This window comes from Aptenodytes forsteri, unplaced genomic scaffold (assembly GCF_000699145.1).
Source record: "Aptenodytes forsteri isolate BGI_AS27 unplaced genomic scaffold, ASM69914v1 Scaffold79, whole genome shotgun sequence".
Lineage (NCBI taxonomy): Eukaryota > Metazoa > Chordata > Aves > Sphenisciformes > Spheniscidae > Aptenodytes > Aptenodytes forsteri.
In genome coordinates this window covers 4,316,530-4,344,166 of record NW_008794776.1, presented here as the reverse complement: position 1 = coordinate 4,344,166, position 27,637 = coordinate 4,316,530, and the positions used below count along the sequence as shown (strand labels likewise).

At 41.4% G+C, this 27,637-nt stretch overlaps 1 protein-coding gene across 1 annotated transcript; it reads left to right on the top strand.

The window, feature by feature from the left end:
• ZDHHC8 (zinc finger DHHC-type containing 8) lies at window positions 1-27,334 on the top strand. The gene is given in 11 exon segments (XM_009274343.2): window positions 1-53; window positions 3,857-3,978; window positions 8,323-8,480; window positions 11,717-11,889; window positions 12,581-12,683; window positions 16,040-16,131; window positions 17,824-17,956; window positions 18,861-18,978; window positions 19,697-19,806; window positions 22,761-23,797; window positions 26,754-27,334. Coding segments are annotated over 11 exon segments (2,271 nt in total). The 3' UTR covers window positions 26,926-27,334.
• The last annotated feature ends 303 nt before the right edge of the window (window positions 27,335-27,637 follow it).

Here is a 27,637-nt window from a genome sequence, read left to right as displayed (position 1 = left end):
ATGGCTGGTACCCGCAACAGTAGCAATATTATCCTTCAGGTCTTCTGGTTCAAGTGAGGGATCCAAACTAACTTGGAATAGAGCACCCATCATACATATATTTTCACACCTACCTTGAACTTAAACGTTGATTATGCAGTGAGGAATAATGGCCATGGGGAACAGAGAGTCACCTGAGCTGTAGATATGCCAGGTGAAGCATGTCTAGCTGCGTATGCAAAAAGCAAGTCATAGCACATCTGGTGCTGTGTTCCATCACTTAACTTTTTGGTGGTCCAAGGATATTGCCTTTGAATTCTGCAATGACCATGATTCTGCAGGTGCTCCTGCAAACACAAAGGGTGCAGCTTTCTTTGACAATAATTAAGCTGTAATAGAAAAGCTCTGGGTTAGGACTTGGTGTTTTTTCTCCTAGATGTCAGTGCACATCAGAAATCTTGGGGTTTAGTGTTTCTCTCAGAAAAATCTGGTGTTGGTGGTCCACACTAGGGGACTGTACACTGCTCTTGGCTCTACTCAATTTATATGGTCCTATAAAATTTGTGGTAACCTTCATGCTATATAATTCCACTGTGAGATGAGTTGAAGACACAAAGACTGTAGCCTTTTGAAATTTTGGGTTCATCAACCAAAGAAAGCTTTGAATCCATGTGTTGTTTATCTGGATTCATAACAGCTTCTGTTAGAAAAAGCAACTGAAAAGTTCAGCTAGATTTAGCATTACTGCTGCTGGAAGCCGATCTCCTGGAGAGAGGATATGCACAAAGTAAAAAGAAAGGCACTACAGGTCCTGCTCAAACATTTCTGCAGCTTCCTTCTCTAGGCAGAGCATGCAGAAGGTCAGAAGCCAGAATTTTGCGTGATGGATTAGTGATAAAACAACCTACCAGACTTTGTCTAAAATTATGTGTGGATTAGGGGAGAGGGACAGCGAGGATGCATCATTTTTTGGGCATCCTAGTAGCAATTTTGTTTTCTTTTTCAGACCTTTTTACAGTTATAAGCCAGGACTTGATCTCCACATCTGTTTTTATCGGTCAGTCTAGTTTACAAATGAGGCCCCTTTGGCCCATCTAATTTTATGTAATCTGTGATGCTGCATAAAGATTCTGGGAAGGAAAAATAGAAGGATTGTGAACAGACCTTCTGGCTAATATGTACAATGACTCACTCTATCCTTTATTTCAACTTCCGTGAAGTATTTTCAGATACACTATTTACCCATTAAATGAGCTGTTTAGTTTAGCTTATGGCTAAAGCTCTTCCTAGTATTTTGATGTATTTGTTGGGAACATGACAAAGTAAATCACAAATGAGAACGTTAACAAATGCTTATATTAATCATCTGAGACAGTCTCTCTCATTATAATCTTGTTCTGAGTAACTAGTTATCTGTAAGAAAGAGTTTCCTGTCCCTTGATTTGCCAACTTACTTGACTTTACTGCCAAGGAGATCTCTCCTCCATGCTTGACAAGCAATGGGTAACTTAGTAATCTTTCTCTGTGTAGGCAATTACTTCATGGGAAGAAATGAAGTCAGTCATGCCCATTGCCGAATCTAATTTTACTATAATTTAGAGGGAAGAACCCTTCCTTGGGTAGAATTCACTCTATAACTGCTTATTTCAGGATTTCTTTTGCTTTCCTCCAAAGGATCTGACAGAAACTGTTGTTAGTGACAGGCCTGCAGTTTGCTTGGCAAGGTCACTGCAGCACATTTCATGGCAAGCAAGAAACTTCTGCCTCGCCTTGGTTTTCAGTCATCGGCAGCTGCTTTGAGGAAAACTGAGCATGGCAGCAAGTCAGTATGACACCACTGCACGTTGAAATTCCACTTCTTGGGGAATGTTAAGGGTCTTAGGGTACCTCGTGGAGTTAAGCTGTCTTCAGCTGGGTCTGTCTGAGCTCGTTCATCTCCATCAGCTTTCTCTTCTACAAGACCTGCTCCTTCACCCAAGCTTCACAACCACCTGGATGAGATCCCGAATGCAAGAGAAACACAGAGAAATTCAGCTCTCCTCCACTGAGCTCGCAGCCCTTTCCTATTCTCTTAATAGGTGTTAATTTCCTGGGCCTTCCCCTGCTTAAGACCAGTCCCAGGAGAAACCCCATGCTTCTGCTCCCCCTCTGTGGCAAAGCATCCTTAGTCAAGTGATAAGATTTATTTTTTCCTTCTCCCCTACTCAGCCTGGAGGTTTGGCCCCGGCCACAGACATATCTTGCTCTCAGCTTTACAGTTCATTCACCCTGGGAAGGATTTGTCAATCTTTTACTTGCTCCAGGCCAGGCTGATTGAAGCACACACAAGGAAAGGTCCTTTTAAAAGCAGTTTGCAGCAGTGCAATGTTAAAAGCTTGGCTGTGAAGAGGAGGGGAGTGCAAAACAATCTCTTCCTGCCTGCTCACAAAGAAATGGGAGGAGAAAACGTCATGCCCTTCTAATGCTGGCCACAAGAGTGTGTTTAACAGTGTCTTTTCAAGGTCAATAACACCATTCTCAGCTGTTCAAAACAGCATATTGGTAGCAAAACTAGCGCAAATTAGATTTCGGAGAAGGCTGGTTGTTTGTTGTTGTTTTTTCTTTCTCTCCGCAGGCTTCAGCCTGGCAGACAATCAGATTCAACCGTAGATGTAATTCAGGCAAAATACAATCCAGAATATGTGGACTGACGTATGATTTATGCTAATGGTGGCAAGGTATTGCTGCTGAATGGCTGTCTGCTCAGCAGCTTTGGAGGAGTTCCTGGCTGTCAAAGGCAGGTGGAAATCTAAGGAGCCACTCAGTCAGGGGTCTTACTTTTTTCAAAGAGATTCTTTGTCCCACATTTTTCCTTATTTATATTTGCAAGATTCAGGAGGGTGATCAGATTTTTCCCCTCAGCAACCCTATAACACCAAACCTCTTTATGCAGAACAGAGAAGTAGAATGGGTCTAGTGTTTAGCGATAAGCTTTAAAGAGGTTGTAAATGGCTGAGTGAATAAACACTGCTTTTTATTGGGTAAAGTTGCCTGTGAGACAGGCTGTTTTCTGCCTTGGTCCTGCCCTCCTCTGCTGGTGGGAAGTGTTCCTTTGCAACTAGAACAATTTTCCTATAACTAACAGGCATTTCTTCATCCTCTTTCCAAAGTCTCCTACTTTTTCTCCTTTACCCTTTATCTTCAGTTCCTCTCAGTTACGTTCACCAGGTAGGCAGCAAGCCTTTCCGGTGTTTCTGAAAAGTGCTCACGTGGCAGATGCCATCCACTTTCTTTTCGATACTGCATTCTTACATTCTGCTGACACCTGCAGAGCCCATGCTCGGTCTGACTAAACTTTCCCCCAAGGAGAGGTTCTGTAGTGTTCGTTCGTTCTGAGTGTTATTTGGAGTTGAAAAGCCACTCACTCAAGGAAGCATAGTGAGAAGTGAGTGTGCTTCTCTTTGTACCTGCTGTGGAGATCAGTGGTTTAAGGATCCTATTCTGCTTTACACCAGTGAAAATTGAAAGCAACACCAACTGCAACAAGGCTATATAGAAGGTAAACAGAAATGCAACAATGGGATGAAGGTTTTACACAGAGAAGCAAAATGCCAGGTTGCAAATAAGGCAATAGGGTTGCAAAGCCCTATGAGCCATGTGAACAATTGGTGCTTTCTGTGCTATGGAACAAAGCAGCTTTACAAAGGGTGTCTGCAGTGTACTTTAGATCACTGAAACTGGCTCTATGGAAATTTCTGTTGTTAAATTGCAAATTCAGCCTTGCTGCATGGCTGGTGGGGAGGGGACGAGACTACTTCTCTATGTGGTGATGGTGAATGGGAAGAAACTACGTGTTACAGCCGAAAGAGCCCTTACCTGTAACTTTTCTTCTCCACAGGTGCCCCTGGTTGACAAAAGCCATCTCCCCAGCCATCCCAGTATACAATGGGCTCGTGTTCTTGTTTGTACTGGCAAACTTCAGCATGGCAACTTTCATGGACCCTGGAGTTTTCCCACGAGGTAACAGAGAATGGGACTGTTGGGGGGGGGATTTGAAAACCCAAGCCAAAGGAGGTGTCAGGTATCCAAATACACTGTTTGCTGACTAATCCCCTTTTTTCTGGTATTCTTTCTTGTAGACTTTATTTATTTATTTATTTATTATACTCAGCTGGCAGTAGAGGTGGGATGGTAGGGAAATGCTGGATACCCTCCATCTCTATTCTGACCTAGGACGCATCAGTTGTCCTTGCACTTGCTCAGACTGGCAGTCGAGGGCACAGGGTTGTGTAGAATGGTTCTCCTTGAGTAGCTCTCCTGACTGATGTGATTGGATTGCCACCCCCTGTGTCATGCTGGCACATTGGATTTAAGTCATGGTCTTCAAAATGGGTAGCAGAGCACGGTGGAGGGGAGAGGCTAAACTTTCTGAAACAGCTTCATCAAAGCAGACCTTCCAAAAAGCCTTAAAACAAATGCAAAAACATTGAACGCTAAAAAAGATAATGATTAAGGCTTGCCTTAGAGTGTCTAAAAATGTATACATTTAGAAAGATATGCCTGCTTAAATTAGTACTGATTCACAGCTGATTAAAGATCGCTCAGCTTTTGTAATGGGAACCACAATGCAGCTATCTCTTTTAACACATCCTAATGAGAGAATTATCACCTCATTTTATCTGTCTTCCAATAATTATTCACATGCAGTTTGCAGCAGAGACTGCTCTAGGCAGTCTTGCTAAACCAATGGATCTGTGCTCTCTGCAAGCTGTGCTTTCTCACCTCTATTCACTGAATTCAGTATCTGTTTTGAATTGCTACCTGACAAGAACAAGGTACCTGTCCTGCTGGCTTCCCTGAATAGCAAGTGCCAGGTTTCTCCAGGTAGCAGGGTCTAATGATGATCATCTGTCTGCCATTCCTTTCAGCTGAAGCTTTTGAAGCCCTGATTAAGTGTTGCAGCACTCCAGTTAAGGAAATTATTGTGTGTAAAGGCAAACTAAGGCAAAGGCAAGATTCAGTCTTTTGTGCAAGATTAAGTGATGCAGTGTTTAGGTGCTTAAAGGTACAAATAGGTGCTAGTGAGATTTTCAGAAGAGCTTAAGCACTTAGAGCTTTTAACGAGTTTCCTGGACTTTTTAGTTCCTCCATCTCAGCAGAGATAGCAGTGGTTAAACATGCTTTGGGTGTGAGGTTATCGAAAGTATCCATACTCTTTGCCTTCGGTAGGAGGAGAGCTGCAATAAAGTTGTTCAGTTTTGAAAATCTCAGTCTGGGAATCTAGTATCTTTGTGCAACGTAGTTCCCTCAGACCAGAGTCTGCAGCTGGGCGCTCACAATGCCCTACGAGTGATCAGTATTGAGTGTATTGTAAATTCATACTTTCCTTTGCACTTCTCTAACTTTCTTTTGCAAAAAAATTTCTTTATTTTGGACTTTGCATTTAAAGGAGAAACACACAGGGAGATCAAATAGAAACTTTGAAACTTTCTCATCACATTCCCTCCCTTCCCATCTCCCTTAACACAAGGGAGCCAGGAGCAAAGCAGGAAGAGGAGGAGTTTCCTACAGCTTGCCTTTTTTCTGTCTCTTTCTCTTCATTTGTGGCCTTGGCCTTATATCTCTATGCTGTGCATGTGCTTGATCTAGAAGAGGCTGGGAGCAAGGGGAGTGGGGAAAGGATGAGAAACGGGATGGAAGTCATCCTGGAAGAAAGTGATGGAGTAGGAGTTCAGATGTGTGAAGGATGCAAACTGATAAGGAAAAAAAAAGATGGGAAAGACTATAAATACCAGTGCTGGGAGGAAAGAGGAGCAGATGTTATTTCAGATCACAAGTGTGCATGTGAAAAACTATCACCACCCCACACCGCCCGCAGAGCTGCCAGTGCAGGGAGTTCAAAAATTGTAGGAGTGATTTAAAATGAATATATAATAGATCTATTTACTTTCTGTTATTGAAATTAGGTTTAGTCTTCTTGGTTTTCAAGCTTCTTAGCACATTTCTGATAGTTACAAATTTACTTCAAAACCAAAACAACAAATAAGCAGTACAAAAGCTGAGATTCTAATGAAATCACATGATTCCTTTAAGGAAGCCACCAAAAATCATAAGATATGTTATAAAAACAAGAGACTTGGCTGCCCTGTGTCAGTGAATCAGAGTATGAGAATCTGTGTAGTAAGATACATTCCTCTGCCAATGTATTCTTCTGCTCAGATCACTGAAAGCTGGAAATAAACAGATTTCTAGCTATATCGTATAAGCTTACAGGTTCTCTGGCAGATAGAACTTGGGCTATGGGGGGAAGTAAACCCAGCTCACTCTTGTATTGTTGAAGAGGGCCTGAATCAAACTCCCAGATCCGTTACTCATTTTTGAATAAATTTTTAATTTGTTGGCTCTCTGAATGTTTCTGGTATGAATCAGGATTGGCTCTGTGCGAGTGAGTTGCCAGTAATACACCAAAATGTATGAATGAGAAGGAAAGGAAGTATTAAGTCACTGAAATTGGGGCTACCCTGACAAATCTGATTTACAGTCTGGGTTGAGACTGGCAATGTTTGTTGCTGGCTAATTATAGATGCCAACTACTAACTGGCTTCCAGTATTTTTTATGTGAATCTATTTTATACAAACTCTTCAAGCGTGTGTCAGTTCTGCAAGACTAATGTGTTTATAGGCATGTAGGTATATACAATGTACAGACTTTTTGTCTGCATAGTCAGTTTTTTTACAAGAGCTTAAATGGTTTGACTGTTCTAGTGTCTTGTTTTCATATGCCCATATGTATTATACAGCATGGGCTAGTTTATAATAGTATTGAAGAACCTACAGATTGTATTTATAGAAGTGCCTAAGGGATTTAGAGTCTAGCTCCCACTAAGAGCCCCACTGACCAGTTATGAAGGAAAATTATAGAGAATGGTGCCAGTACAGCACTCTGCTTCCACGCACAAACGTTAATGCAGAGAATACTCTTGCAAGGTAAATACTGTAGCTGAGTCAGATCCCAAGCTATCTAAGTGAAGGGAGAAACTCCCTCTGAAGTCAATGGAAATTGGATCATGATAACACATCTAGAGAAGATTTAATATAGAACTAAATGCCAGTGATTGATGCCCCGCTGGGACAATAATATCAAATTCCACCTAATTTGGAGCCAGTCAACCAATGCCAGCTGCACTATAATGCTTAACCAGGTGTTAAATAGATGTGAACTTCTTAGATTTTCTCTGTCAAAAGGAAACAAATAAAGATCACAGGAATCTAGAATAAAAGATTAACTTTCATGAGTGTCATTCTCTTTTTTTTCCTTTTCTTTCCAATATATATTTGTCTATTATAGACTGGCTTTTATTTTGTGCATTTATTTTTATGACCTCTTTTCTTAAACAGCGCTTAGCTGAGATGATAAACCATCCGCCCTCTGCGTTGTCTCTAATAAGATGACTGCGGTATTGTCATCCTCATCTTACTAATGGCAAAGAGAGGCTAAGTGACTAGCTCAAGGCCACAGAGTGAGAAAATTAGAATACAGGACTTCCTGACTCCCAGTACTGTGCTCAGATCAGTAGACCATGCTGCCTTTGAGAGAGGTGAGATCTTCCCAGTTATGTACCATTACTAAAGCATGAGCGTTCTGGCTATGCTATGAAGAGGTGAGCACAGGATATGCTTTAAAGAAGTAAGCATTGATGCAAGGACTTTTCACGGGCACACAAATTGCTTCAGAATGGTATATCTCACTGTGGCATCAGACTCCCTGAGCAACAGGTCTTTGGGGTGATTGTGGGCTGACAGTAGAGTGCTGAACAAATCGTCGTCACTTAGGGTCATCTGGGTTGATTTTTGTGGTTTAAGCTAGCACAACCACCTTCTAATATTTGTTGATGTAATTTCTTTCACTTTATGTGCTGGTAGCATTGAATTAATCCCAAATGCATGCAGCAGAACTTCTCACAACAAGGGCTTGGGTGATTTCCATCCCCTCTTTGACTCTAGTCTGCAGCTCATCTTACTCATTCAGGTTGTAAATGCTGGCTAAAATAAGACTCAAACACCTCTCTTTGTCCAGGGGCTGGTGAGTAAGGCTGCATAGCACTCCTATGGGAGGTGCTAAAATGAATCTTGATCACTGAAGAGTTCTGCAGCCCAGACAACCTGTTCTGACAGCCCATCGCTTCACCACTCTGTTATTTCTCTGACAAGCCCAAGAGCACGTGCAGTGCCCCTGTACCCAAGGCACTGACTGGATTAGCTCTTTGTTGTGGTTTAATCTCAGTCGGCAACTGAGTACCACATGTACCACTTTTATCTTTACCCTCTGTTATTTCCACTAACTTTTAGTTTTGCATTGAGCAGCAGATGAAGATGAAGATAAAGACGACGACTTCCGAGCTCCACTCTACAAGAATGTGGAGATTAAAGGAATCCAAGTACGGATGAAATGGTGTGCCACTTGCCACTTCTACCGTCCTCCACGCTGCTCTCACTGCAGTGTCTGTGACAACTGTGTTGAGGTAAAACAGTTCTGTTGATTACACGACCTGTTGGCTTTGTCTCAGTGATGGGGTTGCACATACTACTGGAAACGTGCAGCTGGGTGCTTCCCCCAATATTTCAGTTCTTAGAAGTTCCCAGCTTGTCGTGGTTTAACCTCAGTTGGCAACTGAGCACCTTGTTGATGGCCTCCTACTAATTAGTACCATTTGAAACATAGCCCTCAGTTATGATGTATGTTACATATGCAATAATGTTTGATGTCAGCTTTGTTGCCAGTGATAATTAGAATAAAAATTTATAATGCTGGCTATGTCTTCCTTGAAGTAGCTGAGGGATCGTGAATGTAAAAAAGGGGTGAATGGAAGAGTTGATGCAGAGGCAGAGTTCAGGAGAGCAGGAAATTCAGGGTGAACCATTGTACCTTGTCATGTGTGAGCTTAGGGCTCGTCATTTAATTTGGAACCAACTGATGCCTACATTAGTGGACAAGTAGAGAAGCTACAACGGTGTGTGAGCTTTAGGAAAACCAAACTCAGAATTCATCGAGTGGTTCTCCAGTCAATGGAAGGACCCCATGTTTGTTTCAACACCCCAGCTCAGAGCATGAACTCGTTCATGTTTCTAATGTTGGTCGCTCTGAATTATGGGACTTTCATGTTTCTTGATAGCCCTAGGGTCTTGGTGAGGCACACAGGATTTTTAAAAAATAACCCCCAAACAGTAAGATGTGCTTTTGGGCTATAAACGTCTCCCAAACTTGTAAGTACAGAGTGCTGTATCCACAGCAGTGTATTGCCAGGGGGGATTTTTTATTGCTGAGCTAAAAATTCCACTTCTTAAGGATCATTTCTGCTGCAAGGTCTATTTTTTTCCAATAGAAAGATGAAATCTTTAATATGTTTAAAATATATTCAGCTGTGCCCTTAAAATGAAAGGAATTACTAATCAGAAAGGGAAAAAATACCAGAGTCAGCTGGAATGCTGTATACACCATCTTTGTCCTAATCCTCTTTGCCATAAGCAAGGGAATAGTCCCAAAGAAAGCAACACAGTTACATGTGAGAGAAAGGCTGCCTGGGTTTATCTTATGTCAGTCATTTTCTCCTTCAGGGCAATATATATCTAAGTTATAATTATCTGGAAGCAGTGCTGTGCCTAGTAACCATCAATAAATAGGACAAGGCTGTCCTGTAGTGGAAGGCCTTAGAAGGATGCGGGATTTGAGAAGATGGAGAGTAAGGAGCTGCCAAGGTCCCTGGCTAGAAGGGAATAGCTACAGCTATTCATAAGTTGTGTCACACAATTTCTTTAGACTGCTGTGAATTGTTGAATAGAGCTGGATTTTTTGTAGAAAACCTGAGTCGTATATTCCTAGTTTTAAAACATAAATGTTTTCACTAATTCTAGATCCTGAGGATTGTTTAGATGATGGTAAGTGCTCAGTTGTCCCATGGAATTTCTTTCTTCTGCCCTCCCCAGTGGCTCAACATGAAAATTCATTTTCAACAAATGAAGTTTTCTCAGAAAAAGATTGCTCAAAACTCACTGATATAAACACTTGCAATTTCATACTGCCATAAGGCCTCCATGGGAGTCAGTTCTGCAGCAGAAATGAAAATGGGAGAGAATCCAAAAGTAACCTAAATAAAATAGCAGAATGCAAGGTGACTCTGCCTAGCTCTCCAGAAGTTTTATTGATGGTCAGATCAGTTGAATGTTCCTTCCAATTGTGGTGGGCAAGTCAGAAGCTCTGCTTGTATAATTAAATTATGACTGCTGTGGAGGAATATAGGCAAAAAGCATTAATGACTTCTGAATCAATAAATCATGGTCTTAAATGGCATGCTTTATTGATTCTTGTGATGCTTATTTCCCACTCACCCCATTTTAGAAGAGCTTGGAGGCAGTGATAGAAGCGACTCTACTGGCTTTTCCGTGTGGAACCCTTTCAGGGTTGTAATTCACATCTTTTCACTTTCAGTCTAGAATGTGCAATAAAAATTCTTTTCCCAAATATAAAACTTTTGAGCTAATTTGATAAAAATTAACAAACAACAAAAGCCAACAACATTTGTAGAAGTAAAATCAGTTAAAACCTAAAGCCTGCTGTGACCAGAGGGACCCAAAAATGAATCTGTGACAAAAGTAGTGAGATTTTTTGTTGTCTTTACTGAAGTGTTTGTAGTAGGTACTTATATAGTTTCATAATCCATAGATATTTTGGGCTGCACACAACCAGATTAGCATGATAGACATATGCTATGACAGCATTTCAGATATAGCCTGAAATGATCTTTATTAAATTGCCCCTGTCATTTTCTAATGTGCTTTGAGAAAGCTCTAATCCATTTTCTTGTATTTTGTAAATTTTCGGTAAATACATTGTGCAAAACTTAAAAATACAAAAACCCCTTTGTCATCATTGAGGAATGTTTATTAAAAATAACATTATCACAAAACAAAGAATAAACAATTCATTTGTTGATGTAATGAGTGTGTAGTATGTGTTCTGAAGAACACAGAAATAAGAAGGGTTTATTTCTTGCACCAGATCTTGTTTTAATGTCAAAAATAACCCCATTGAAGACAGTGGATTTACATGCTTATAAAACTGTGTAAAGGCACTTGAAAGGTGTCTGTGGCTTGCCCTCATTATTAAATCTACTGTTAAAAGGGATCTGACTTTATGAGGGACTTTGAACTTTGGACTGAGACAAATAGTTAGGTTTGCGTTCATAACTGTTAATGAACTTGTGCAGAACTTTGCCTGTGTCTTATCCAGCTGTTGCTTTTCTTTGGGGACCTGCTTGGTAAAAAAGTATCTTTCATGATGTCCATTGTTTAAAGTGGATTCATTCAGCTACGTATAAATACAGAAATGTGGGGCAGAGAATTCTGCAGCAGTATTGCATCTTCAAAACATTCTAGGTTATAACAACTTCATTATAATTGACTCCTCATGCTAAGGGTGATAAAAAACTAGTGCTTCAGCTGCTAGCAGATAAATAGCCTGTCTTTTTATTCTTTTATATCCTCTCTTCGAACCCTATAAACACTCAAGTACCTCTCCATTCATAGATACAGAAACCACTTGGTCCTAAGAAGAGCCTTATAAAGAGAGTTTAGCATGTTATAAAGCTGCAGAACTAGCCTGATGTAATTTTACATGACGATAGTTCAGATTTATCTCTAAGACAGTGTATTTCTTTTCACCGTTTGGATATTGTTCCCTATCTCTCCCTTTCTTTACAAGGATTTTGACCATCACTGCCCATGGGTCAACAATTGCATAGGACGGAGGAACTACCGCTATTTTTTTCTCTTCTTGCTGTCCTTAAGTACGCACATGGTTGGAGTATTCACCTTTGGGCTCATCTTCGTACTAAACCATATGGAAAAGCTGGGAGCAGCTCATACTACCATTACGTATCCTTCTTCTTGGTCTTTCAAGACTCAAGGTGGCCTTGAGGAAAATGTGAAAGAATGAATCTGAAGTTTTGTCTTCCTGGAACTGGTGGAGATCTACTCCTCTCCTGATCCTCCATTGCTTTTCCCCTGTAAATGCTTAGTGCAGGTTTTCCTCTGTACCCATCTTACCTGTGTAACCATCAATTACCCCCAAAACTATAGCTGACCTTTTGTCTATCTCAATCTTTGCCATGACAACCCAGCAGAAGGATATGCTGCCTCCCCGAATTTTGCTTCCAATTGGGTGTGACTCTAAAGTGCTGGGTACTATTTACTGTATTTAAAACTCTGTTACTGTATTTTAAAGCAGAGTTTGCCCTGGAAGCGGTCCCCCTGCATGCTAGTGTAAGACACAAACTGCTGGCTCTGAGGGGTGCTACCCCTATTGATAGATTAGAGCAGAACGGTCTTTACAAGATGGTTAGAGCCAGAATCAATGAGTTCACGTTATTTTTTAACCATCTCAAGGGTAAGGACCCAGGCTAGGAGCAGATGGACTTAACTTTGAGGTAAAATTTAGTTAGACTTAATTAAAGGTGAGGGACACCCTCCCTATTTCCAAGATTTTTTTTTCTCCTTTTCCTCTCCCTCTCCTTCATAGCCTCTTTTTCGTTTCACTCATCCCAGTTTCTTTAACTCCTGGATACAGAATGGCTGTCATGTGTGTGGCTGGGTTATTCTTTATTCCAGTCATTGGTCTCACTGGCTTCCATATTGTTCTAGTGGCCCGAGGCCGCACCACGAATGAACAGGTAAGAAGCAATCCTTTCTCTGTGTTTGTGGCTAGATGTTGAGTTGGGAAGGAAAGTCAGCAAGGTAACTTGAGTAAAGCAAAAAATGATCCAAATCTTAGCAGTAACACTCTTACTGGAGCTTTTGTGAAGATCTAGGAAGATTGCCTAGTTTTTTATTTTCAGATTTTTTGCTTGAATGCACTACAAGCAAAGATTTCCCCCTTCTAACCATGAAGGATCATCCCAGGCTTATTTACCATTTAAAATCTACTCATGGCCTTGAAATAGGTTTTATGTGGTAAGTACTGTCAACCCCAGAAGTTCAAACTTTATGAGTCAGACTGAACAAACCATGAGATTGAATGAAAGAAAGGAAAAGATTAAATCATGCTTTTGCCCTGTCTCCTGATATTTTGAACTCTCTCAGCTAACCCACACCGCACATAATAATGTCTGAGCTAGCTCTTTGTCTCACTCTCTTTGTCTCTCTCTTGTTCTCATGTGTATGTGCACACGCACACAGAGAGGCTACTGGACCTAACTTGTTTTGCTTCTTGAAATCAAGTGCCAACATGACATCTTGTGCCAAAAAGCCTGTAAAACTTTAGTTCCCTTGCAGTTACTCAAATGTATATAATCCACAGCCCCTATGTGAGCGATCCAGACCTATATGCATGTGTATATCAGTAGCATGATACGGGTGATGGAGATCTAGATCGATAGCATGCCCCTGCCATTCGTAAGGGGTAGCTCAGTTAGAAAGCGTGACACTGGGTCACGCAGCGTGCCAGTCAGCTGCACACAGCATTTTCAGCTTTCTTCCCAGGCTAATTAATTGTGTGCACTCCAGTGCTTTACCCTTTCACAGCTCCAGCTCCAAAGCGCCCCTCACGCATCTGGGTTTTTTTCAATTTTTTTTCCACATCACACTTCTTTTTCACTTTCTTTTTTCAAATGCATTTCTATTGCTCTTGCATCTATGGGTGCTCTCTAGCTCATGCTGAGCAGTGTGCTGTTCTGGCTGCCCCGCAGGCTGATGGCTTCATGCTTGTGTAGCTTGCATGGCTGCTGTGCAGACTGTAAGAGTTGAAGACATCTCTCTGAGGCCAGGCCTTCGTAAACTGGGATGAGGTTGTCTCCTATCCCACAAGAGACAATAAAAACTTTTATCCAGAATAGTGTGGGAGGTTTACATAAGCAAAGAATCTGAAATCATCCTGAATTGTTGCCTAACATGGACTTTGAACAAAGCAGGCTTACCATAGCTGTAGTTCTTTAAATGCTTTTCTCTGTCCTGCTTGGAATCAGATGCTCTTAATTTTAAAATTTATTTTGGCCAAGTATTAGGTTTGGTAGTGTTAAAAATAGTAGCATGAAACCCAGGGCATTTTGGTCTCATAGCCCAAATCATGGTCTGTCTTAGGCTTGTCTTTGTGCAGTGATGAAAACTGTCCATGAAAATTTTAGGCTGGGGAGGAAGGAAAAATTTAAATTAAAAAAAAATTAACTTCTTGTGCTTGTGGCTAAACTAACATTTAGGAAGGTTGAGAATTTTGCATTTAACTCGATTGAAATAACTATTGGAAAATGCATCCTAGCTTGGTTTGATTTCCTAAGCTACCAAACCACTTGAGATTAATTGATCTTCCCATGCCATTTTCTGAAAATTAAATATAATCTGGTCTTAATTTCTGTTTAGTCATATGTACTGCCTATCTGTAACTGGAGGATGGATGTTCCCAGCCTTCGGGTCCCTTTCAAAGGAAGCATATCTAAGTAATTAGAGTACCAGATCAGGAGTGATGGGTATGAGATCTGCTCCTGGCTTTGCCACTGTTTTAAAACATTCACTTTTCTCCTGCAGTCTCAGTATTGATTCTCTTTTCTCACATTGTTAGTTATCTGCTGTCAGCTTTCCAGTTACAATATGCTCAGCTACACTTGTCCTCTTTTCTCTTTTTCCAGTACATTTTATAGGCCAGTGGTACAGACATTTTTGGTGTTTTACTGTAAATTTTTGGTATTTGTTCATTCCAGAGTTTGTAGGTTTTGAGCATTCATAGTAGGCAGACTGTGATTTAGGAGTGCATAGTGGCTCAGTTTAGATGTTTGTGAGCTTTCTGAATGCCTCGAAAGTCTTTTATGGAATGAAAATAACCCATAACCCAACATCTGCTCATATCCTGGTATTTTTAGTTTCTGAATAGATCAAATAAATATCCTTCCTTCTGAGACTGCTTTCTATCAGTGGATTTCAAACTACTCTAGAAACCAAATTGATATAATTAGTAATGTAATCTGTGAGTTAGAGAAATTTTATTTTCATATTGTGTTTGAGAAAATGAGCACAGAGATATGAAGTGCTTTGCCAGCATCTGGCACAAGTCAGCTTAAGCCCGGGATTGAATGCAGATGTGCCAAATGTCCCAGGCCCATGTTTTAGTCATCAGGTTACTCTTCCAACACTCAGAACTTCCAACATTTCTCTCTTGGCCTCTTAAAGACTTTTATGTTATATCAAAGAGGTCAGCGTAATATATTGCAAAATCATTTAATCGTCGTTAATTTATGTACAAGTAATTAAAGTATTTCTGGTTACTCTGTAAACTTGTTGCTAGATCAGAACTATGAGTTGATTAAAATACATTACTTGCAAACAGCAACAGTAATGCTTTTCATAGCAACCACTATTAATCTCTCTGGCTTTATTGGTATTTATCCCCATATGGTTACTTTCAAGTATCTGCCTGTAGCGTACAAACCCTTTATAATGCTTATGAAGCTTTGAATGGATCCCGCCAGTCTAATGAGGCTTGGCTTTTATTAAACTAGCTCATTTCCAAGCAAACATCACGATCACCAGGGAGTTCCTGGCACCCTCCTGCATAAGGCAGTGGTTTGTACTGATTGCCGCTAGGGATGGGATGCTGATAGAGGGGAAGCATTGCTCTCATCCAACATTACGAATGTTGAATTGACATTCCTGTTTGTTTGGAGGGGACTTGCCAAGGCAGAGGAGCGGAAGTGACAGGGGAATGAAAGGGACCAAAACAGGATGTCTGGCTGACAGCAGGCACGAATCTAATGCAGGAGCAGCATGGGGAGGTGAACCTGGCCACTTTGAAACCCAGTCACATTGAGCTCACTGCCCTTTTGGGAAGGGATCTTTAGTTGGTGTGCCTCCTAGCTAGAAGTAGCTGAAGGAGGTGGTGGTTTAGAGCAGGAGAGAGGAAGTGCAGCATTCAAAGAAAAACGATCTGTTTGGGAAGGACAGTAGGGTCAGAGCAAGGCATACTTGTTCTTGGCTTTCTGAGGGTTGGATGATGACTTTTATATAACCAGAGGTTTGAGCACTGTCCTGAATATGTTTCCAGGTGACAGGTAAATTCCGGGGGGGAGTGAATCCTTTCACCCGAGGATGCTGTGGAAATGTGGAACATGTGCTCTGCAGCCCCTTGGCTCCCAGGTAAGAGAAATGCTCTCAACTGGGAACGAAAGAGGTGGAGTAGTTGTTGGGACAGAGGAAGAAAATGTGTTTGGTTGGGTTCACAAGTGAAAGACCATTGATGAAATAACAGGGAAGTAAAGCAAAACACTCCTGAAGGCAGAGCTCTGTGATAGCTGCTTCACTGTTGCCTGTCCAAGCAGTTGCTTTCTTCATGTAATTCATAACCACCATCCCAGAAATGTCTATTTGGAATGAGCAAGTTAAATTATATCAGGAGCTGATATCCTTGTCTTCACCAACTTATTTATCCAATGGATTTCAGTAACAAGGTAAGTTTCCATATGTTATCATGTTCCCAACACGACTTTTTGCACTGTACAGTCAATGTCCAGGTATTCTAGTCTGCTGGAGAAAGGGAAGGAATCTAAAATCAGCCTTTCTCCTTAAGACTTAAATCTAATTCAAGGCTGCTGTGGTTTTCAATCTCACTGGCACTTTCATTATCATAAAACAGATTTTCAATGAGGTCTGCATCATGGAACTTGGGATTTTATTTATGGCTTTCTATTTTTGGGGAAATGGATTTATCGTTTCACATTTTGAAATCAGGATTTTGATGCAATAGATCAGATGGAGTATAAATATCCTAGGTGCTGAGCTGTCCAGCCTGCAAACATGTTAATAATTGTACTACAAGAAGACTTATCTGAGCCTTTTCAGGGTGTTGAGCAATTCCAGACCCTGACACTATTATCTGCCTTTTTTTTTTTTTCCCTTTGCTATGCAACAAGTAAGTCCTAAAAGACTGTTATGTTTGTAAAGGTGAAGACACTGGAATAGCTGCTTCTCAAACTTCCCAAAGTGTGAAAATCAGGTCAAGATACTTTAAGAGAGACAGGTATTAGAAGTTGGGAGACACTCCTGTTAAGAGAGGGGTGCGAGTACTATCATCGTGGCTATTCTCAGACTTTCAGCAAGCAGAATGTTTGTGTTTTGTGAAGACCTGTTCAAATTGTCCTGTATATTGAAAGTCACTGAGCCATCACTACTAGAATGTTCTATTCACCAGATAAAACAAAGAAAGCTTGTGTGTGTGTTGATATTTATGTATTGTACAGCCACTGCCCAATTGCATTTACAGAATTCTAGTCCACTGGAAAGAAATTAGATATCTAAAGTCAGCCATTTCCCTTTAGATTTGTTGCTTCCTATAGACCTGTCTGTTTCTTTTGCCTCCATTTATTTGAACACTCTAAACATGCTACAGAAACAAGTCACCGTGTGGTAAGCTAGAACTGACAGCACATCATCTTCTCCATGTTAACTCCCCATGTGCTGGGTCTTATTCCCCCAGTCACCGTCTTCCACGGCAGGGAAGCTGTTTCATGTTAACTAGGTAAGATCTAGTAAATCGCTTCCATTGGTGGTAGGCCTCTCTTTCTCTCTTCATGTGAACTGTACTCTTGTCCATCAGTGCTTCAAAAATTACTTGGGTTTTTTAATGCATCCTTTCCTTTTTGCTCATTAAAAAAAACATTGATCTTTTTATTGCTTTTTAATTATTACATCCATTGAAATAAATGGAGTTTGCTTACCTAGATCCTGACACATTCTTAAATCATACCCTGGAAGCAGGATGATTTTCTTGTCTCTATGCCTTGTTCTTAGGTTATTGTTTATTTTAATGATGACTGTTGAACAATTAATCAGGTACATAGTTGAGCCCAAGAAAAAGCAAGCTGTGAGTGTGAAGCCTCCTTTCCTCAGACCTGATTTATCTGAGCGACAGATCACAGTGAAGATCAGTGACAACGGGATCCAAGCCAACCTCAACCGGAGCAAGGTAAGGCAGCCTTCAAGCGCTGCTTTTGAAGAGCATGGATTGAGCATTATCAAGCCTGGGAATGAGTTTGTCATTGAAAATCTCTTTGAGATGATGCATTTTTTGGAGAAAATTATAGAGGTTGAGTCTTTGTCGTATACTTCATCCTCTGAAAGTAACCCAGGTTCAGTAACAGCAGATCTTGATCCAGTAAAAGCCCTTTTTGCAGCTCTATAATAGAATGCCTCTGGGCGTCTTTTGGAAGAGGTGGCTGTTCTTTGCAATAGTTACTTTCTGTCCCAAGAGTTGCCACCTCGTGGTGTTCAAATTAATTTTAACTAACATAACACTGTGCAGGAACCCTTGTACCACCAGGTCAGCTGTTCTACTTCAAAGAAGGTTTTGAGCTTCCAGACTGCAGGAAGACTTGTAGTCCAGTGAAAGGAATATTGGCTCAGAAGCTGAGTTCTTTTCTCTCCTCTTCTTTTTTCAGTTTCTCCTGGCATGAAATAGGGAGAAGGATTTGTTTAGTCATATAAAAAGCAGTGGAATCAAAAGAAGCCACCTTGCAAGATTTTTGTGGATAGTTACTTGTTACACTCTTTGGATAGTTACTTGCTGAGAGCTGCTTGGAAAGTTGCTGAAAAATGCTAGAAAACACCATTGTCTTCTACCACATATTAACTAGCATGATGATAATGTTATTTAGCATGCCAAGTAGACTAGGATAGTGCATTTAAAATTATACTGGCTTGTTATGTCAGTGCTAATTTTACACATGACAGTCCTTGTCTGCAGTGGATGCTAAATCATGTTTGTCATTATAGGTATAGGTAGCTCCTGTTCTGTGGTACATGCAGCACTCTGACATGTGCTGTTATTTAACCAAGTTGCGGGTAATGATTGATTCTTTGGTCGTTTTCAGTCTAAAATTAGCCTGGAAGGTCTGGAGGTTTAAAGTATGGATGTGCAACCACCTCTCCCACCCAAAGGAGATCCAAGCAAGTACTCTGAGCTAAAAGGGCAGCTGGGGACCAGTGAAGGTATAGTTGCATGATCAGTGTTTTATTTTTATTAATAAGAAAATATTTCAGCCTCTTTAAAAGGCTTCTGGTATTCTTTCAAAACAGTAATGGGATCTGGGTGAAGGGTTTTTTTCTATTTATAGGAGTTCTGAGCTAGGGGAATAAACAGCAGGAAAGGGAGAGAAAAGTCAGCTTGAAGTGGTTCATTCAAGCCTAGGTTGGATATTTCATATCAGCTTCGCAGGGTTTTTAAACGCCTTCTTAAATTTTTAATCAATTTTAAAATGAAAAATATCATTTTGAACTAAAGAATCAGAAATATTAGCATGAAATGCTTAGGCATTACAAACTGAATTATTTCATTTATGAAAATGTGAAATTAAAGCTTTGATACTACTAAAAATCTTCTTTTTTTCAGACAAAACTAACAGTTGTATTCAACCCAAATATCTAGTATTTCAAATTATGACAAAATTACTACTCACCAAAATATGTCACCCCACTTAATATGTTATACCTTGTTTCTTCTTCTCTTTAGATTGCTGGTCTGCCAGCAATGTACTGTTATTTCCACAGGGGCCCCATTGATTTTGGTGGAATTCTGCACAAAAGTACTGCAAGTTTTATTCTTTCCAGAACAGATCTGTTTGCAGAGGACCATGGATAGCAAGCAATTAGGAATGATAGCTTTCTGTCCACACGTTTTAATAGAAAGGTTTTTTTTTTTCTTTTACAGAAGGTGGCCTTTCGCCCAAACTTATCAGCCCTCCTACACCTGCCATGTACAAGTATCGACCGGCTTTCAGCACCAATCCCAAAGTCCACTACCATGCTACAGCTGAGCAGGTGAGCGAGCCTGGGAGAATCTGCTCCCAGCTAACACCGGGCAACATGGACCTGAGGATAAATTCACCGCAGGGCTGTAGTGAATGTCAGGGTGTAAAAGTAAATAACAACACTTGGCATTGTTGTGCGATAGTGTATATTTTCACTATGTTCCTTATGAAAACATGTCTGCTTTCGCAGCTTTCCTCTGTTGAGCTTGACACGTCTGTCCTGCTGACAGGCGTGCACTACTGCTTTACCAGTGTCTCAGCCTGATCCTGAGATGCTGAGAAGTGTCACCTCCCATTGGCTTCTCCTGACATAGGTGCCAACTCACATTCACTTCAGAGGGAGCTGGGCATGCTTAGCGCTTTTCTGGATCAGACCCTTTAGCCAACAGACAACATGTTCGGTGATTCCTTAAGATGTCAGCTTGCAAAACAGAAGGAAGTTTTAAAGCATCCCAAGAGATATTTTAGTTAAAATTAATGGAAGATTCCTCATGTTTGACCTTCCTTAGCACCTTCTCAGTGCATTTGGGTTATATGGGGAAAAGAAACCAACTTCCTAACACTTGGCATCATTTCCTCCTGTCAGGAAAACTTTGAGGTCAAAACAATTAAAGAGACTTGCTCTGGAATTTTGACTGTTTTCTCTTTTGCTTAGGAGTTTTGAAACAGTTTACACTGTTTCCTTTGGAAGCGGAGTGCAAAACTAAGCCCACTGCTAATAGGCTTGTTTTTCTCACTTATTTCTCATGGATTTGTTGCAAATATTCCTTGGCCCCCCAGGACCTGAGTACAGCAGTTTGAAAATCACTGGTCTAACTTGTATATTTGCAATATGTATCCAAGTCTTCACACACCAGTGGAGATACCCTTAACACAATGCAGTTTTCTTACAATTAATTTCATCAGGTCCTCCGATGTCACCCCTACAATAACAAGAAGGGGGTGATATTAGTAAGGAAAGGAAAATACGTTAGAGAGAGATAATTGACTGCGGCAACACTGGAATAAGACAGACTGTTCCTTAAATGGTGAAGAAAACTTTTCTAGTATCCTTCTTGTTTTGAAAAGAAAGATGGTGATAGATGGTGGAATTCCAGCTACCACCAAATTTGGGTTTTAGTCTTACTGCAGTAATTGTAAATCTTACTCTCTGGATTTGTCCACTTAATGAAGAAAAGATTGGCTTATGAAAGGGAACATAAGAACAACAGTGTGTTGTCACATCCTATCATCTTCACTTTATTACATGAAAAATAGCTTGACATCCAATTCAAAATATTCTATTTACAGGCATCAGCTAGCAATTTTGAGCTGCATAAGCAACAGTGTTTTGGGTCATGATGCCAAAATTCAGAGACTCATGGAAGGCAAGCTTGTTTTCTTCATTCAGTACATAGCCATAGATGCAGTATAGATACAGGATAGGTTCTGATTAGGCCAGGAGACAGGGCAATGCTGTGAAATGATAACAAGGTACAGCATCTTCACTCTGAGGGTTGCTGTTTCAATCCTAACCTAAAAAGATGTTGTTGCTATAGGCTGACTGGTGTGCGTACAATCAGCTTTGTGTACTTGTTCAATTTTATAGTAGTCACAACTTTCTACTAGTCAAGTGGGAATATTATAAAAATGAGTTCACTTGGCAAGCTGACAGGATAGCATGTATTTGTCTGCTAAGCCATATCTAAATATAAGGTACAGAGGGAAAGAGGTGTGAGGAATATCATGTTGTCTCTTCTGTATCAGTTCTTCAGCCTGTCAACGTAATTCTGCTTTTGAGCAGTGAAAGCTGTTAGGAAAGAGGGATCAGGGCACAAGGATAAGTAGCACAAATATACTTATAAGCTATGTCATTGCTCTCTCCTCCTCCTTTACAGGTTGTCACTTGGTCTCCTTTTTGCAGAGAAGGCCAAATTTAGCACCATGCTCTAGAAGATAGTGAGCTGTTTTGCATATTTCCCTATCTTCTAGCTCAAAGAAGAAAACTTGAAGAAAAATTCAGAATAAAACAGATTTTTGCCAGTTAGGCTTTTTTGGATAATTTTCCTTTAAAAGAAATTACATAAAGAACAAACTGCATTGACTGCATTTCTGATTAAAGATGTGACTGATACTAATTCTTTGTTTGCAGAGCCAATGTAGCCAATTTATTGTGCATTATGGCAAACTCTTCCTTAAAAATAATAGCAAAAATTATTTGCTTAGCACAGAATGGCATTTTAAGTGAACAGAACTGTAAGCAATCTTTCATAGAGTAAAACAAAGTGAACTCCTATCTGTCTTCAGTGCACATAAATAAATTATGGCCTGTGTTTCTTTCTCTGATGCGGCCACTCTCTCCTACACAAGCAATAAAAAAGAGAAAATTGCTTCATTTTGTTGTCTCAATGGTGGGGAAGGAGCCTCTCTGCTTTAATTAGGCTTAGGTGCTTAATTCTGAAGACCTATGACCAGAAATTCAGAATTACTGAATATTCATAGCTCTGAGTAAAGTGGATAAGAGTGTGCTGGTCCCCAGTGTGTTGGAATGAAGCGTAAAGTATTTCTGACTCAGCACGCAAAACCAGACATCCCTCAACTCAAGAGCTATTTGTAGAAAACTTGAAGTGAAGTGCTTTTTCCAAGGGCAGTATTATCAGATTACAATCTGATTTACCTTTACTGAGGTTTGAGTCTCAGTTTAGGTCATCTCTCATTCTGTTTTTTCAGTATCCATGTATTGACATATCTATTACTGTCAATATTCTTTAGCAGTTATTATGAATAACTCCTCCTTGCTTCTAAGGTGCTTATCCATAAGGTGAACAGGAGTTAGGAGATTCCTTATAATGAACCTGTGTCATAGCTGGGCTGAGAGTCTGAGAGAAGACCTCCAGCTCTTTTCTTCCCGTGCACTCACCACGGAGAGCAAACCTGTACTTACATATCATTGGCTTCTGTTTCTCATATTCACCTCTGTTTTAGATCACCATGCAGGAGGGACACAGTCAAGGGGCTCTGATAGAAGAGGATGGCAGGAGCCTTGATTACCAGTCCGAACCCAGCTTGGACGTTCCCAGCTACCGGAAGAGCTCCCTCCACAAGACCTATCAGTCTTCCCCACTCCAGTTAGATTCCTTTGCCATCAATTCACGATCCCTGAGCCTGAAATCTGCTGGCAGGAGAGGGACAGACAAAGTGCCCCTTCATCCAATAAAGTCTGAAGGGGCGGCTTCCACCCCTTACAAAAGCATCTTTTCTCCCAATTCCCTGTCAAACAGAAATGGGAGTCTTTCATATGACAGTTTGCTAAACCCCATGTCGCCCTCGGGGAGGAAGTGCATCGCCCATTCTGCGGTCAGCTCCGTTGGGTACCACTCCCCATATTTATCAGCCAAAATGTGCCATCTACGGGGGAGCGAGCTGCAACGCCAACCACCGCAGAGCTTCAGCCCAGTGCTGGGGGGTCCAGCTCCACATCAGCGAGACCCCTCCCCAGTCCGCTATGATAACCTTTCCAAAACCATTATGGCATCCATCCAGGAGAGGAAAGAGATGGAAGAGAGGGAGAAGCTCCTCCACTCGCACCCTGATTCAGTGTTTGCAGACTCAGGTGTCTATGACACCCCTAGCTCTTACAGCCTTCAGCAAGTCAGCACGCTCTCTGAAGACCCACGCAGCATGGCAATGAGATACGGATCTAGAGACAATCTGATGGCTGCTACCAGTTTTAGCACAAGGAACCCTATACTACAGTCCTCAGTGTCTTCACTCTCAAGTGCAATGACAAGAGCACCAAGGACTTCCACAACCTCTCTGCAAGCTGATTTAGCCAATAATAATGTCCAGTCCCATCAAGCACTACAGGGCAGGGTGAGCAATGGCTCCTACAAATCCCCAGGCCACCAGGTCCCATCGTCCCCCACAGGGATGCCTAGGTCACCCTCTTATGGAGGCCCAAAGGCTGTCTCATTTGTAAACACTGTGGAAATTACAGAGGTGCAACCAGTGGGAGCACAAAGGTATGTACTGCTTTAGGTGCTGCTCAGCAATGTGAATCTGTTTGCAAGCAAGTGCAGAGCGCTTCACTGGAGGCACGACCCAGATTACATGTTTGCTGTAGGCCAACGAGGGTGGGAGGTTTGTGGGTGTTCTTCAATTCTGCGACACCCTCATAGCAACCTCATCATCACAAAATATTTGCACATTTGCTGTAACTTGAACTGCCGGTGGTCAATTAAGTTGTAAAAGTCATAGTGATTTAGTGTCTTAGCAGAATTGGGTAATTATTTGCAAGATACGAGGCAGATTATCCCTCCCGTTATGCACAAAAGGGTGGAGCTGTTTTAGTTTGCAGCCTAAAGGGAGGCTGGACCCAGCCATTGCTTGGACACAGAGGCAAAGCTGGGATCACAGCATGTGCAAGCATACCCAGCTCTAAGGGAAACGGGCTGAGACCAGTCCTGGAAATTGTGCTTGGCATAGAGAGCTGTGTATTTAGCTGTGTGGAGTGTCCCGTAATACAGAACTGGCGATAAAAGCACAGACCATCTTGGCATTACCTTAGGAGGCCTTGCTGCCTCCTTCCTTTCTGTGAGAAAGCATGGGAGAGAGAGGACTTGCTGTGCTGAGAGCCTGAGTAAGTGGTATCTGAGCAAGATCCCCAGCTGCAGCTTCTGTATGCACTAATCTTTCTTCCTCTTCCTTCTGGAGACTATGGGGCTTGGAAAATTTGAAGAGCTACATGATCCCGCTGAGGATGCAGTTATTTCAGCCAAGTTGGGGCCTGGAGGGCTCATCACAAATATCTAGGTTTTCTTTGCTTCTGGCACTTACTGCATTATACTGTCCTCTGGTTAAGGTCCCAGGTGTCTCACTCCAGTATTATCCAACATTTTGGGGAAAGTTATTGAAATGTGGGAGAACCGTTATTGTAGGTCTCCTGAAGTTTAGTGCTAGCAAGTGTTTCCTCAATGTTTTCAAGTGAATTGTAGTTCTTAAGGTGATTTGTCTGCTGGTGGAAGATCTAACTTTCAGGAGGTAGACAGCCATTTTTTCCTCTTCATATGTATTAAAGAAGCAAGTCTACTTCAGTGAAAGAAGACCTGTGGACTTTCTTTTGCCTCTCTGCCCTCTGAGACCCGGATGTGTCAGCTGCTGCTGTAGGAAAGATGCTAATATGAAAAGCTGTTTGCCTTTTCTTAGTCTCTGGTTCTTGATTATGTTGTCAGCCTGTCGGTTCCACTGCTTTTACATTGTGCTTGTTTAAAATGTAGAGCCTGTAAATTCACTTCAGTTCAGCTCTTTGAAGTAATGAAAAATACAGTGTCCGGCAAAAGTGGTCTAGCTATTAAAATAGCTACAGATCCCATCAGATGTTAAAGAAAGTTGCAGACATATGATACCGTTGCAGAGGATCTTCTTTACTGAAGTTCCTAAAGTCAAGTCAAGTACCTAGATTAATAAATAAATAGCTTAATAAACTTGAAGTTTTTTACCTAGTGAAGTAAATCTTCCACAGGCACCCTGTGCTTTATAAACCTAGCACATTTTCTCTGTCAGTAACACTACAAATGTCTTTCCCTTCTTCCCTTTCCCCTAACACTCCCCAGCTCCCTTCTGCCTTGTTTCAGGAGGCAGAATTCAGGAGCGCTGAATAATTTTATAATACTCTGGTGAGGCAAATGTAGGATTTGGTCCCTGCATATTTCGGCTGTTTGGGGATACAGCAGCATTTTATGAAACGACACAATCTTTTTTTTTTATATTTATGTATGTGTGTTTTGCTGGTTCAGAAACCCACAACTCCGTTCTCTAGTGCAAGCACAGCTTAAATGCATAGCAGAAGCCGGGCTGGTGTGAGCTGATGGACCTGCTGCTCCAGCTCCAGGATACAGCTGTCAGACCAGGTTGCCAAATAAACCGTGCTTTTAGTTTTGGAGCTATTCTGAGCCTATCAAGAGCTGTGTAAAAGTCTGGGGTAGTCTGTTTTGTTTTGCAGACACATGTAAAGAAAGAAATTGCCTTTTGATTACAGTTAATCCATCAAACCCTCTGGCCTCCAGAAAAAGTCAGGGTGGTCTGAAATAGCTCAGGCCGCCTCGGTTTGCAGGCAGACAGAAAGTGTTCCCTTCTGGAAGGTATTTCAGCCCTCGGTCACTGTTGTTGGCATGAGCCAGTCTTAAACTTCAGACTGAGGCAAACCCAAGCAGACATCCACTGTGCAGGAGTAAGATGTGAGAATACAGCAGACCCCAGTTGTACTGGGACTTCCAGAACATACACAAGTTCTTTGGTAGGCTTTTATCTAATTACTTTGTCAGTCTTGGGGATGAGACACATTAAGCTTTAGTGTGTAGTGGCCTAGATTTAAAAGATCTTTTGAGGAAAGCCTGTTGTCCATGCTCCCTGGCAGTATGTCATAAGAAAGGAAATTATTTTAAAGAGTCCATCCAGGATATGATCTTTAATTACAGGCATCCTAGAATGCTTCCTGACTTGATTCAGTTTGTGTCTTCTGTCATAACGAAGTCTTACGCTTCACCTCTCATATCTTTCAGAGATGAGCAACATAATTTTGTTTAACTGGATATTTAACTGGGAAGTGTTTTTTCTGAGTATTTTATTTCTGACCGTAAGACACAGTTTGGCTTAAGGTCAACAGTGGTGACAATGAAACCCTCCTGTGTCCTATAAATGCTTATGCAATTAGTTTGGTTCAACAAAGCATTTAAGCAAGTAATTAAATGAACAAATATTACTGGGGTCTGATCCACTAACCTAATGGCCAAATGAATTCTCTCATTTCAGTGGCTTTTCATCAAGTATATTGGCTTCAACCAGGTTGCTCCCATGCTTGAACATTTTGCAACACTGGGACTCAGGGTTACAGGGATAATTGTTTATCCTGAATGAAGCCATTCTGCTATCACGCTTTGGTCACTAACATTGCATCTTTTGGTATTTCTTTTGATGCAGGGATGACATGCAGTTGAAGACACCTCACAGTAAAATAAATGGACAGCCAAAAGGAATATCCAGGTTGGGCTCAACATCAAGTTCCCAGGGGACACCTGTCAGCCCTGCTAGACACTCAAGTGTTAAGAAGGTGTCTGGAGTTGGTGGAACAACCTATGAAATTTCAGTGTAAAATAAAATTAATTAAAAATAAAGAGCCATCCACTCAGCCAGCCATGAAGCTAGGAGCACTGTGAAGACTCAAATAGCAACAAAGAAGGAGCAGCAGCAGCCGACCACTCTCCTTTTCTTGTTTTGGGTTTGTTCTGTTTTCATCTTTCTCTTTTGGCCAAAAACCAGCTGCAGCCTTATTCTTGAGGGAATAAAACTGTACAGTCCATCAGACCCTTCCTGAACTGACAGGCAGGAACTGGCTACAACCTAACACCACAACCACAGAGCGGATTTCTTTTGTGCAAGAGAGCACTAAAGCCATTGTGCGTGTGTCTGTCCAACAAACCTGTTGTGTACCAGTTGTGCTGTGAAAAAGTACGGTCAGTCCAGGATCATTCAGTTTTTCCCATGCCCCTTCCCAGTTCCTCTGGCCAGCGATGTGTCCGGCAGGAGTCAGAGGCCCAACTGCTGTTTTCCTACCGACGTGGAAAGCAAGCTTCCTGTGCTGGGCAGTCTGCGTGTGCGAGAACTGCTCTGTGTCCCCCAGGCGTTGCAGGTTGGGTTCCTCCTCCTGGAAAGGAGCAAGGCAAGGGCACTTGGGCCTCAAACGCCGTGTCATCTTTAAAAGCCTCCCTGCTCTCTGGTCCCGCTCTGATGGGAGCGGGAGAAAGGATAGCAACAGCTTCTCACTGTCTGCCATTCGCCTCCCTGTGTGTGAAATATTATGTGTG